The sequence below is a fragment of the Pipistrellus kuhlii genome, unplaced genomic scaffold, assembly GCF_014108245.1.
Source record: "Pipistrellus kuhlii isolate mPipKuh1 unplaced genomic scaffold, mPipKuh1.p scaffold_m20_p_12, whole genome shotgun sequence".
NCBI lineage: Eukaryota > Metazoa > Chordata > Mammalia > Chiroptera > Vespertilionidae > Pipistrellus > Pipistrellus kuhlii.
Window position 1 is genome coordinate 6,422,755 of NW_023425427.1, and position 13,725 is coordinate 6,436,479.

The following is a 13,725-nucleotide window of genomic DNA, read 5'->3' on the forward strand; positions in this document are numbered from 1 at the left end:
AATATACTGTAATATAAGTTGAGTCTATGGTCTTTCTCTTAAAGTATCCTTTTGCACTGTGCTCATCCTCTTTCTTTTTAAAAAAAATATATTTTATTGATTTTTTTTTTTTTTATAGAGAGGAAGGGAGAGGGATAGAGAGTTAGAAACATCGATGAGAGAGAAACATCAATCAGCTGCCTCCTGCACACCTCCTACTGGGGACGTACCCGCAACCAAGGTACATGCCCTTGACCGGAATCGAACCTGGGACCTTTCAGTCCGCAGGCTGACGCTCTATCCACTGAGCCAAACCGGTTAGGGCAACACTCACCCTTCTTGTGATGATATGAGATAAATTGCTTACGTGATGAGATGAAGTGAGGTGAATGACGTAGGCACGGGGATAGCATTAGGCTATACCAGTGGTCAGCAAACCACGGCTCACGAGCCACATGCGGCTCTTTGGCCCCTAGAGTGTGGCTCTTCCACAAAATAACATGTGCAGGTGCGCTCATGCAGTGCGATTGAAACTTTGTGGCCCATGCACAGAAGTCGGTTTTTGGCCTGGGCGATTCTATTTTGAAGAAGTAGTTCTAACACTGAGCCACACTCAAGAGGCCAAAGAGCCACACGTGGCTCGTGAGCAGCGGTTTGCTGACCACTGGGATATACTGACCTCCTGATCATGTCAGATCAGGAGGAGGATCAGCTGCTTTGGGTGCCATGACAGTGTCAATAGGTTATATGCCAGGAGTAGATGTTGATGACTGAGAAATTTCAGTATTTTCAGACTGCAGTGACCATGGGTAATGAACTGTGAAAAGCAAAGCTTCACATAAGGGGTGAGGACTTCTGTACAAGGTTCAGAGACTCACTCACGGCCATAGAGCTAGTAAATATATTTAGCTTCTTTCACATTCTATTACAACCATCTGTGTACGTTTCATTCTTCTTTGGACCATGACCCTCTCAAGTGAGACCTTTTTAAAAATCTTTTTCTACATTCCCAGCATCTAGCAGAGAACCAAGCAGGTAGCAGATGCTCAAGAAATATGGGTTTTGAAGAGTAACTGCACTCTGCTACTCAAACATGCTGTGTCCTTTTCCTTCCTCTGTGCCTTTTTCGCAAATAGGAGCCCTGAAACACTTGTTCTGTGCATCCCTCTTACCTTTGTCCACTCTCCTCTCCCCTCCCCCTTATCCCACACACACACACACACACACACACACACACACACACATACACACAGGACAAGAATTCCCGATCCTTGCTTGGGCAGTCATAACAAGGAATTCTCACATCTGGGGCAAAGCAGATGTCAGACAGCATATGACCCCTCTAATATCAAGCAAACAAACCCAGTTGCTCACACATGAATCAGTACACTTTTGCCAAGCTGTTATTTATGTCCTTATTTTCATTGGAGAGACTCTTAGTTATCATATTGATAGAACATGGCTTCTTGCCCATAAACTCCACTAACACTCAATTCTCCCTTAACCTGAAATCAGTCTTTCCCCCCTAAGCCTCTAAACTGCTATGACCTCCTCCCTCCACATGACTGTCAATATCTACTTGGTCTACATTGTGACCTCGATCTCTGCACCTTCCACCCACGTCTCTATTTAGATCTATTGGAGTTATGCATCTCTTATATAAAAAGCCCGTGGCCGTCACGCCGTAACGCCGTCAGGACCAAACGAGCAGCCGCTCTAGCAGCGGGTGGGGCAGGCGCGAGCTACTCGCACACGTTTTCGTGTGCGCTGGGCCTCTGGTATGTAATAAAGAAGGGCTTCCCTGAGGCACCATTTGTGCTAAGCCTTGACGTTCCCTGGGTTTTCAACTGCAGGGTTTGGGCAACTCTGTCCTGAATTCCTGACTTCAAACTGCATCCTAGTCATCTTGACACCTCTGGCTCCCACTTGCTCCCCAATCTGATACTGCTGCTCTCCAGGTTACAGCTCTGTCCTCTGCCAGATTTCTCATGTTTTCCATCACTTACGTAACTAATTCCCTGCATTATAGTCTTACAGTGGTTTTTATTTCCTGACTGGATTTACAACTAATACAGAAATTGACAAACGACTAGGCAAAAAAAAAAAAAAAAAAAGCAAGCTAGGCATAAAAACAACCACCGCCATCTCACATTTATGAACGGCTCACTATATATCAGACACTCTCAAAGTAGTGCGTTTTTGACATAAACCCAATGGATTACCATAGCAACCCTGTGATGTATGTACCTTTGTTATCCCCCTTTTTAAGATGAGGAAAGTGAGGCTCAGAGAGGTGAAATAATCTGCTGTTCCAAAGACGGTGAGTAGTGGAACTGGGACTCAAATCCAGACAACCTGGCTCCAGAATGCACCCTCCCTCCAAAACATGAAGCCCGGCGCAGTGTTTCGAGCAGGCAGGCACTCTACAGGGTCAAGTGCAACCGAGAGGTCAGGTGAGATAAGGGCCGGGAGGCGTCGACTGGATTTAGCAATAGGGAAGTCACGAGGAGCCCGGAACAGGAAAGTCAGAGACCAGACAGCGTGAGGCTGGCCAGTGAGCCAGAGGTTAGGAAGTAGAGACAAGAGGAGAAAACCTTTCTTTCGGGAAGTCTGGCTCTGAAGAGGAGGCACAAATCAGAGAGGAGATGGAAGAGACGCGGAGCTTTCTTCACTCCTGCTTTGTTTTAGAAACGACAGCATCTTGAATGTTTGAATATTGACGGGATGGAGCCAGTTGACAGGGAGTCTGAAATCGTGAGGCAGGAGGACAACAGAGCAGGGTCTGGTCTCCCAGAGGCCAGAGGGGCAGCTATATAGTCCAAGATCCACTTAGAATCTCTTCTAGGGCAACAGGAGGCAGAAAGCAAGGATGGCTGCAGGTGTATTTTTGGGGAAGTTATTTTACTCTGGCTTCTATCTTTTCTGAGCTAGAGAACAAGGCCATTAGCAGAAGGAAGGGTGGGGTAGAGTGGTGAAGGGTGTGAGGAGCAGAGAAAAGCTTGAGATCAGCCACGGTGCTGAATGGGGACGTACTGTGGAAAGGCAGCAGTCCCCAGCCAGAGGCCCCAAGTGTAGCTGGGATTTGTGGTTTTACATGGGCAGGAATTCTCAAGGTATCTTCAGCCCGAAGTGTAGGCAAAGGACCCGGACAAATGGGATGGCCCAGATTAGGTGTAAGAGAAGGAAAGCAAAGAAACTGAGTAAAAGACAGTGGCAGGAGCAACTGACCCGATGAGCCAGGGGCTATACAGGAGGTAGGCGAACGCAGGCGGACAGAGAACAGGTATAGTCAGTTATTACTGACTGAGGAGAGAGTAAGGTGAGAAAAGATGGCATTTGATAGCATTATCTCTGAGCAGGAACAGTTTTGATGTTGGAGTACAAGGGTGCGGCCATGGGAGAGGGCAGCTGATTTCAAAAAAAGAAGTGAAGGTGACTGGAAATCGTGTAAAAAAAAAACCATGCCCACTAAAATAATTTTTTTTTTTAATCCTGAGAATTTTGGATAGAGTTCCGTGAGGTGAGGGCATGATTTGAGAAGACGGTGAGTTGAGGAGGGAGAGGTCTAAAGAGTTTAACAAACAGGAGTGGGAAGAAAAAGGTAGTGGAAGGTCTGCAGTGGACATTGGTTGTTCCTGCTTGTCCAATATCCATCGGTCCTATTTCTAATAACAGCACCTTCACTTTGCTTTTGAGGCCACATTTTTCCTCCTCAGGCCCCGAGAGGACTTCCAAAATATTCATGATATTCTATAGTTTAACCTGGAGCATAGGAACATGAGTGTTCATGTTATTATTTTTTAAGCCATATATTAATAGATACATTTTATTCTTTAGATTAAAGAGGTGCATTTTATATACTTTGGATATAGATTTCACAGTTCAAACGAACATACTAAAACTTCTTTTCTCCACGCTCTGAAGGGTCAGGTCTGAGCCAGCCGAGTTACAAAGATTGGCTTCGGCGCGTGACCCAGTTTGGGTCCATGAGACACCAAGCCAAGCGTTCGCTGGAACCGTCAGGAAAGAGGTGCTCACTTTCTGCCTAGCCGTGAAGCTTGTTTGTATAACATATCCCTTCCCTAAGGATAAAGCTAACACAGAAGAACGCGGAGACAACAGGAAGGTGGCAGATCCCGGACATCACCTGAACACCTAGTTCCAGCCATCCCTGAAGCCAGACACCTGGGGCTCTTTGACAACACGAGCCAATGGGCCTTAGGTGTATGGCATTTTAATTAAAAAGAAACCTAACCCAGTAGTCTATCAAATAAAGGGATATTCTCAATTCAACAGCCTGTATGATCCTTTTCAACACATAAGCCAAGCCATGCCCTCCTCCTGCTCAAGACCCTGCAATGTCTCTCAAAGTAAAGCCTCGGGGTGGCTTACCAGGCCCTACACAGTCTGCCCCCATCGCACCGTACCGTACCGTCAGCCTGTGACTTTCCATTGCTCACTCTGCCCTAGACACACCAGGCCTCTGGGCTATATGACACCCCGAAAGTGTGCCTTCGGGCCCCTGCTTTGGCTTTTCCCTCCACCTCGACACTCCCCCAGACATCCACTCACAAACTGCCTCACTTTTTTCACGTCTCTGCTCCAATCTCCGGTTCTCAATAAGGCCTACCTGCATCCCTACCCCCACGGCCAGTGACCCTGAACACTCTCCTCCCTGCCCGCTGCTTCTTCCTTCCACAGCACTTATTACACGATACAGCGAACGTACCCAACGAGGGCGAGAGGCAACTGGTTGATTCATCTCAAGTTCCTAGAACAGCGTCTGACTCTTAGCAGGCCCTCACATATTTACTGAGTGAACAAATAAAAAGGCATGAGTCTCCAAGGGGCAGAACTGGGCTCGTGGAGAGAAAGGACACCAAGTTTTACCTCCTAAACATGATGTGCGTGGAGTACGGGAGGAAGACACCTCCATTTCAAAGACTTCGGGGGAAGCAGGGACCTAAGAAGGCTGGAAGAGTTCGGTAAAGAGGTTGAGGATGTGGGCAGGGGTGTTCACCACCATTGGGGCTTAAGAGGGGTTGATGTGAAGTTTGGGGATGCACATGGGAACTGGAGACCGAGTCAGGGGAGAAGCAGCCCAGAGCGGTTTGCAGGTGAAAGTTAAAAAAAAAAAAAAAGAAGAAAAGAAAAGAAAGAAAGAGAGAGTGCCAGCGCACGAGATGGACCAGTGGTTTGCTAACATTTTAGCTGTTAGAAGGATGTAGTGATAGAAGGCCTGTTGAGCTAAGCTAGCTTTAAAAGACTTAGCCTTAGCAATTCTTGGTAGAAAGGGTCCCTCCTGTTACTCCATGGCTTGAAAGATTTTAGATTTGTGGGTGGAGAGGCCATGGTCATACCCCAGGGGCCATTCAGACCTGCCTGCTGGACCGGGACACACGGCATCCCTGCTCCTGGCACCATCCTGGGCCCACAGAAACCAATCCCCTCACGCAATGTCATAACCCTGCACTGTACGCAGCCTGCCCAATCCTCATTCTCCAAGCCCAGCGCTGACTCTGAAGCAGGCATCCAGGATCACAGCCCTCATATCCAAAGAGCCGAGAGAACAGGCTTCTTTTTTTCTTGCTTATTTATCTTCACCCGATGATATTTTTTCATTGATTTTTAGAGAGAGTGGAAGGGAGGCGGAGAGACGGAGAGAGAAAGATCAACATGAGAAAGACATACCCATTGGTTGCCTTCTTTATGCACCCCGACCAGGGCCAGGAACCCAGTTGCGTGCCCTCGACCGGAATGGAACCCAGGACCCTTCGATCCGCATGCCAGCGCTCTATCTCACTGAGCCAAACCGGCTAGGGCAGAATAGACTTCTTTTTTAAAGACAAAGCGGAGCACTCAGTGTTCCTACCTGCCCTGCATGCTGCCCAAGCAAGAAAAAGCAGGGCAAAGGGAAGCAAGCCTGCCTTCCACTGGTCCTGATTCACCTTTGATGCTTGTCAACTTCCCTCTGCAGAAATGTCTCCAGAGTTATGAAAACATATGTGCACATGCCAAGATTCAAGGAAAATGTTACTCCCAGAGAAACAAACCATATTGCTTAGCCTCTAAGGAAAAGTGAGTTACTATACATCAGACCCTTGGGAATGATGTCATTTTGGTGTTCCTTACAATTCTAAGGAAACTTATTAAGTATTCGATAATTATCCCTGGCCATTGTTCTCAGTGGTTAGAGTGTCGGCCAGGGTCTCAGGTTCAATTCCTGGTAAAAGGCACGTGCCTGGGTTGCAGGTTTGATCCCTGGCCCTATCGATGTGTTTCCTCTCTCTCTCACTCCCGCCCTCTCCCCCCTCTACTCTTTCTTAAAAAAATCAATGGAGCCAGGCTAGTGTGGCTCAGTTGGTTGAGCATCATCCCATGCACCAAGACGTCATTAGTTTGATTTCTAGTAAGGGCACATGGGTTGTGGCTCAATCCCCATGGGAGCATGCAATTGATGCTTCTCTCTGATGTTTTTCTCTCTCCCTTTTTCTCTCTAAAAATCAATTAAAAAAAAATTTTTTTTTAAGAATCAATGGAAAAAATATCCTGGGGTAAAGAGCAACCAAAAAAAAATCAATAATTAATAATAAGGCCTTCAAGACTGTCTCTCCCATATAACTGTCTTCGTAAAAGCAGCCAGCATAAATTGAACTTGATCCTGACCTCCTGTCCATCAACAAGATCTTGGTTGTACAGGGCATATGTCCTCCCAGTACTTAGTAGTAAAATGCCCACACCTCTGGGTCAGGTGTCCTCCAAGAGTGGACCATTAAGCAAGTATTTAAAATAGCCATCTGGAGTAGCCATCAGCCAAGATGGCCTCTAAGACCCCTAACTTAATGTTGCCCCTCAGTTCTGTGACTTTAAGTGAAACTACATATAATGAAGCCATTGCTAATTATATAAACGACAGTGCCTATATTCATTCATACCCTCTTCCCACAGAATGTGGCAGAGGCCTGTATGTCACTTCCAGGATTAGCTTATACAAGATTGGGGATTGAGTCTTGGGCTCTCTCGCTTGCTGGAATCACTTGCTGGAAGAGACCAGTTGCTATGCCCAATGGATGTTCACTCCCCATTTCAGCCTTCAGATGACACAACACTCGTCAACAGCTTGGTGGGAACCTCATGAGAGACCTGAGTCAGAACCACCCAGCTACACTGCTCCCTGATTTTTGGCCCACAAGAACTATTTTCAGGTGCTAAATTTTGGGGTAATTCATTACACAGCAATAGATACATTAATTCGCAATCCTACATGGACCCGAGATGGAAATCAAAAGATGTAACCTCAGTTCCTAAACAACATACAAATAGGACAATTACTCTTTCCATGAGAAAGCAACAAATGATTCTGTCATTTCAACCATTTCTATTGAGTGGTAAATACGAGGAAGGTATTTCCAACCTACATAAGCCTTCGTATAGTTTATAATCTATAAAATAAAGAAAGACAAAGAGCCATTCACACACACCTCAAGTTGCTCAATCCACTGGCTTCATGAGCTTTTTAAGTCTTCTTGCTCCCAATGCTTTCTCCCTGACTCCTCGCTCTTTGCTTTTGCAAACCCTCTCAGGAAGGTATGTCAAACACCCGCCCTGGATATTCTGAGTGCTCAGTGCAGGCATGCTCCTTTTAATTGTACCACATGCCCTCCGGTCTAACGGGGAAAGAAAAGTTAGGTCCCTAATGTCACTTAGTAGTAGAACAAGAAGGAATCCATTTCATATTTTACTTAGGAGGAGGAAATCCTGGTCACAAGCGTTGAGAACAATTCTAATTTCTGCAACTAGTAATACATGTCAACCTAAAACGCTGGTACAATCGCGGCTCCAGCCCTGGTCACAGCTGCAATGGCGACGGGGGAGCGGGACTGCGGCCCCTCACCCGCCGCTCCATTCTGCTGTCTCTCGAAGCAGCGGGAGGGCTGCGCTGCTCAGAGAAAAATCAGGAGCCTCTCTCTGCACAAAGAAGGTCAAAGGGCGGGCTTTCTTTCCCTCGACCACAAAACCAGCGTCTGCCAAACCTAAATAGTGTGGGAGGCCTTCAGAGGTGAAGGGAGCCCAGACAGAAAACCACAGCTGGGTCTCCTCCCGCCGCTGGGGTCTGAGTCAGGTGACTTCGCAGGGCACACAACAAACCTAAACAAAGATCCTGCCCACATGACAGGCGGGGGGAGAGGATGGGCGCAGAGAGCGAAGCTGCCCGGACCTGCTGCAGAAAACCATTAGCTCGTACCTCTTGGCAGCCCCAGCCAGCCGGGGGGGACCTCCAAGTTACTTTGCAGCTCAGCCTTCGGGGATGCACCGGGAGGAACTCGGGACCCCATCCCAGGGCACAGGCGCCGAGTCCTGCCCGCAAGCCTCCGGGCCCTACCGGCAGGCGGGACCCCTCCCACCAGCCCTCACCAGCCTGGCAAGCCCGTGCCCTCCGCCCGCTTCCCCCGCAGCTGCGACCCCCACGGGGGCGGCGGAGAGGAAACGCCTTTTCCAAAGGACAGGCTCTGGGGGGCGAGGGACCGGCCGTGCCCCTTTGCCTCCCGCCCCCAGGGAGGGGGCACCAGGGTGGGCGCGGCCCGATGCCCAGGGGAGCTGGTGCCCACCACCCCCTCTGGGAGAGCCACGACCCTCCCGATCCCCCGCTCAGCGCGCCCCACCTTGTCGCCGAAGCTGCGGGCCGTCAGCAGGTCCGGGCTGGGCGTGCTGTCGCCGCCCACGGCCTCCTCGCTGCTGGAGCCGGCCAGCGGGTGCGGCATGTCGCGCAGGGAGTGGGGCCCCGTGGACGGCAGGGCCTTGGGGAGCCCGCCCGACATGGCGAGCAGCGCCCGGGACGCGCGGCGGAGGCCCCGCTCGGCTGCAGCTCTGACACAGGCCCTGCACCCGCCGCCGCCGCCGCCGCCTCTCCGCCGCGGGGCTGGGCCGGGCCGGGCCGGCTGCTCCGCGCTGCGCGCCCCCGCTCCGCGCCGAGCCCCGCGGCCGCTCGCACCTTGGCCGCTGGCGGCCGGCCAGCTCCGCCACGCCGCCCAGCCCGCCCGCGCCCCGCCCCGCGGCGCCGGGCCACCCACCCGGGAAGGAGGGGAGGGAACACGGGGAACCGGAGGAGGGAGGACGGGAGGCGGCAGCTCCGCCCCGCAGGAAGTGCGCCCGGAGCCCGCGGCCTCGGCCCTCCTGGCCTCCAAGCTGGCCTCCGAGAGCCCGGCGCGTGGAGGCTGCGCGCTGTGCCCGGCGCGGGTGTTTAACGGAAATCGGGGCTGGAAGAGACGTTGGAGGGGCCTGTTCCATTCCACCCGCGTTTACTGGTGCGCCCACGGGCAGCCAGGCTTGGAGATGGGGGTTTTGGAGCACGCACGTGGGTCGGGGTCTTCTGGCCTTTAACCCAAAATGGAAGGAATTAGGAGCCACAGTAGGAATGGCATAAAGGACTATTATTAGGCTCTAAGGAGAGAACAAACAATTGAAGGAGATGATCTAGGGTTTCTTCAAATACACGCTGAGACCCCCGTGCCATCTTGCGTCTGCAGCTAAGCTGGGTTTATGTAAGTTTAAACCTCATGAGTGAGCATCTGTAAGAGAGGGAGTGCTTTTAAACTCACACCTTGACTGAACTGAAGCTTTTTGAAAGAACAGTGAGATTTAAGCTCCTATTCATGCTTTTGTGCTTTCTTCCAGGCCTTTGGCTGAGCTGGATCCTCAGCTTCCTTTGCTTGCAGAGTGGAGATAGGCAGGCATCGCTTCAGCCACGTGGGGTGGAAGTTCACTTCCTTTCCCACCTTACCTGCCTCTGCAGCGTTTGCTCTTAGGCCAAGTCAGTAAGGCTATCAGTCCAGGCCAGAAGGAATCAATACGAACAATGTAACAGGTAGGGTGGCTTATTGTGAGGGAGCCCATTTTTCCCATCTGTTCCCAAACTATAGGTTTGTCCCGTTTCACCACAAATCTTGAAGCTGGGATTCACTGTGGTCTACACCACACTTTAATCTAGAAACAAGTGATGTTTCGGCAGGAGGAGAATGCAGAAAGTTGAAGCTGACCCAAAATATCACTCACAGACTCACTGAGCTTCAAAGACCTTCCTTCTTCTTCCCAGTGTGATTCACTGGGCCTTAGTCTTCAATTACCATCTTTTGTGGGCAGACTAGGGCTCAGAGGGCACTGGGGACAATTGTAAGTGCTGCATCTTCACAGGAATGCCAATGTCTGGTCCTCTTGGAACTGGGTAAAATTAACACTGTATATTCAACAGCATCTTGACAACTATTACAGGCCCTATTCACAGTTCTTCTGATTGGCATTAAAATGAACAGTACGAATATAACTAGAAATGAGTGTTCTATAGGTGTATAGCATAGGGATTTCTCATTGAATGGCGATATTTATTTTAGCAACCAGGCTGCCATACCATAGTGGGAATTTTATTAAGACTCCACACAACTTTCTCTTTGAGGACACCAAGGAAGAGTAAAACATGATCGACATTAGAATTCCTGAGCAAGTTGCCTAACCTTAATGAACCTGTTTTCTAAACTAAAGGGAGGAGCACAGGGAGCAAGGTAGTGTTGTGAGAATGAAATCCTATTCCTAGCCAAATACTGGTGCGGCCCTAACCAATTTGGCTCAGTGGATAGAGCGTCAGCCCACAGACTGAAGGGTCCCAGGTTCAATTCCGGTCAAAGGCATGTACCTTGGTTTCAGGCACATCCCCAGTCGGGGGTGTGCAGGAGGCAGCTGATCAACGTTTCTCTCTCATGATGTTTCTGACTCTCTAATCCCTCTCCCTCTCTGTAAAAAACATAAATAAAATATATATATTTTAAAATATTGGTGTGGCATTGAGCTCCCTTCTTTTCCCTCCCTGTCAAGTTTTCTCTGCTACTCTTATGAAGTGAAAATCCCAACGTTTTCATAATTAAACATGCTGCACTCTAAACTCCTCTATTTGCTCAGTTGGGGTCAGAGTACCATTTTCTATGTTCCCATCCCGCCAAAAAAAACCCCTCTAAAACCAAACAAAAACATAAAACCAGAGTTCCTGAAAGGCTGGATTCAAAATTGAAACAGTTTATTTATTTATTTTTCAATTTCCTGGTTGGTCAGTGGCATCTGGCCACAATGACCCAGTGGGTAGTCATCAAAACTAAAGAAAGTGAACTTTGGTGGAAAACATTTTGGTAAAAGTTTCCACCATTCATTTTTAGCCCAGGACTGCCTATTCGTATTCACCATTTCCTGTTTTATTGCAGTGTTCCTTGTGGTGGAAAACTGACAGTGAAATAATATTAAGTGTCCCAAAGTAGATGACTATGCTTTTACTAAAGGTTCTCAAAGCAACTTGGTGCCAAGGAGGAAATAGAAGTTTTTATGAGATTTTATTTTATTTCTTATTGATTGGTTTTGAGAGACAGAGAGGAAGGGGGAGAGAGAAACATCAATTTGTTGCTCCTCCCATTTATGCCTTCATTGGTTGATTCTTTCAGGCCCTGACCAGGATCGACCCCACAGCCTTGGTGCATCTGGATGAGCTACTTGGCCAGGGCTTGAAAATTTTATATATCAGAACAGAAAATGATTGCGTTTGGTGGGATTTGTGGAGGGCTGAGCTCTGAGGAAGAACAACTAGATATGTGTGTTTGGGGGCGCAGGGGAGATGCCACCAGAACCCAAGAACTGAGCCTGGGGCCTTCCCGCATCCATAGGGAATCCTAGGCATTTAGGCTTGCGCCTTGCAGGGCCCAGGGCCTTGGGCTTCAGAATGGGCACGCTTGCCAAGCTGGAATCCTGAAAAATCTCACTAGCAAGTCTGCGAGGACTTTACATGAGCACCCAGACCTCAGAAACAAAGCAGAGCCACAACAGAGCATTCTCTTTCTCTCCCCGGTACAGCATGTGCTTAGGCTGTATTCGTGTTTGTGTTAGCTGCTCACCCTCTTCTGGTTTTTAATACAATCATGGCTTTATGCTACATGGCATCCCAAGCCCTGCCTCCAAATAACACCAGCACTTGTGAAGTGGATGGCTGATGAGGACAAAGGAGGTTTTCAGAGAGCATTCAGAAGTGACATGGACAAAGCCACAGAGGGCTGGCTCAAACGAGAGGGACAACTGAGAAGGCGCTGTCACCAACAGAGGCAAAATTGTGTGATTTAATCCAGCCAGTGGCATCCCAGGAAAAAGCAAAAGCCAGCAGGTCCACTTGAGGCTAGGATCTGAAGAGTTTTGCAAACAAGAAATTGGACTTGCCCCAGAACCAGCAGAGATGCTTATGGGTAAATGATAGGACATTTACCTTTCTATATTGAAGTGCCTGGCCCCCTCAAAAACGGAGGCCCATTGCAGTGGGTAATGCAGCACAGATAATAGGCTCGGTGCCCAAGGACCACCTACCTGTGAGTTTGTTCACACACCAACTTCTAGACCCCACCTAAGCGATTCTGACTCTGGGGTGGGGCTGAAATCTAAGTATTTTATTAACAACTGGTGCTCATGTTGATGCTGGTCTATAGGCTGCACTTTGACAGACACTGCTCTTAAAGCTCCACCCATTTCTCTAACCCAGAAGTTGACATTCCAAGCCTCCTTTTGTATACAGTATGTTAAGTGCTTACTTTGGAGAAATTTCTTGTTTCCTGAAAAGTGCTTAAAACACAAATTTCTCTTACAAAATGCTATGGCAGCGAACTTTACCCTATACTTCAATGGTTATTTTTATTGAGGATCTACCAGATGCTTCAAGTACAGAGGGGCTCAGATGGACTAAATTATCTGCTGACATTCATTTTTCAGTGCTGGTTCTGAGGTGCCTCATGATGGAGTGAATATTTTCCAGAGCTCCAGAAACTTCTTTTGGCTGGCCATGTGGGCTCCTAGTAACAAGGGCCTCATCTGGCCATAGAATTGCAATTCACCCCCATCACAAGGGACCCCTGCTACCTGGCTTTCTTCACAAGCAGGCTCTGGAGTGTGGGGGTGTGCATGTGTCCTTTTGTGTGGCTACCCAGCAAGGGCTGGACTGGAGAAAATCCTGCACTGACAAGCCCTGGCACTGAACCTTATTAACCGTGAATTTTTAGGTAAGATAGAAACACCTATTTATTGGCTATGTGCTCCAAGACAGTGTTTGGGTCCATTACTAGGAATGATTTTTAAAGGGCATCTAGAAGAGGAACATTCAGATATCATATGACCCAGCAGTTTCATTCCCAGACCACAACAGAAATGCATGTGTATATTCATCAAAAGATGGGCTCAAGAATCTCCACATCAGGACTCTTTATACGTTTCCATAATCAGGCATCTAGTGCACAACCCTAACTTCATAAATGAGGAAGCTGAGGCCCAGAGATATTAAGTAACTTGTTCAAGGCCAACCAGCGAGTGCTATTGCTAGTGCACCCTTCCGAGTGGATGCACAGTGTCCATGTGTGGGTTTGGGGAATACTAGTTTAGATAAAGCCAAAAGGTAAAGGAGTGAAGAAAGAAAGAGGCCCAGCTGGAGTGGTTCAATTTGTTGAGTGTCGCCTGTGCAACAGTTGGGGTGCGTAAGGAAGGCAACCGATCTGTTTCTATCTCAGATCAATGTTTCGGTCTCCATTCCCCTCTAAGCTTGGAGAGGTGAGGATTTAAAATGGAAAAAGAGAGAGCTCAGCAACTTTTATTTGCCGACCAGTCATCTGCCCCTTTTCACTGTTGTCCTGTCTCTTCCTCCCTCTCCCTACAAATGCAGTTTTGTGAGGTTCTGATGCC

General features: G+C 48.6%; 1 protein-coding gene across 2 annotated transcripts in view; it reads right to left on the bottom strand.

Moving 5' to 3' along the window:
- SNX30 (sorting nexin family member 30) overlaps window positions 1-8,959 on the bottom strand; it is an 82,367-nt gene extending 73,408 nt beyond the window's left edge. Inside the window, exon 1 of one of the 2 annotated variants that reach the window (XM_045579902.1) lies at window positions 8,643-8,959. In XM_045579902.1, coding sequence (XP_045435858.1) covers window positions 8,643-8,798 — 156 coding nt within the window. In that variant the 5' untranslated portion in view covers window positions 8,799-8,959. The remainder of the gene's footprint in view (window positions 1-8,642) is intronic. The other variant, XM_036432991.2, reaches the window with a different exon arrangement.
- Window positions 8,960-13,725: the final 4,766 nt, after the last annotated feature.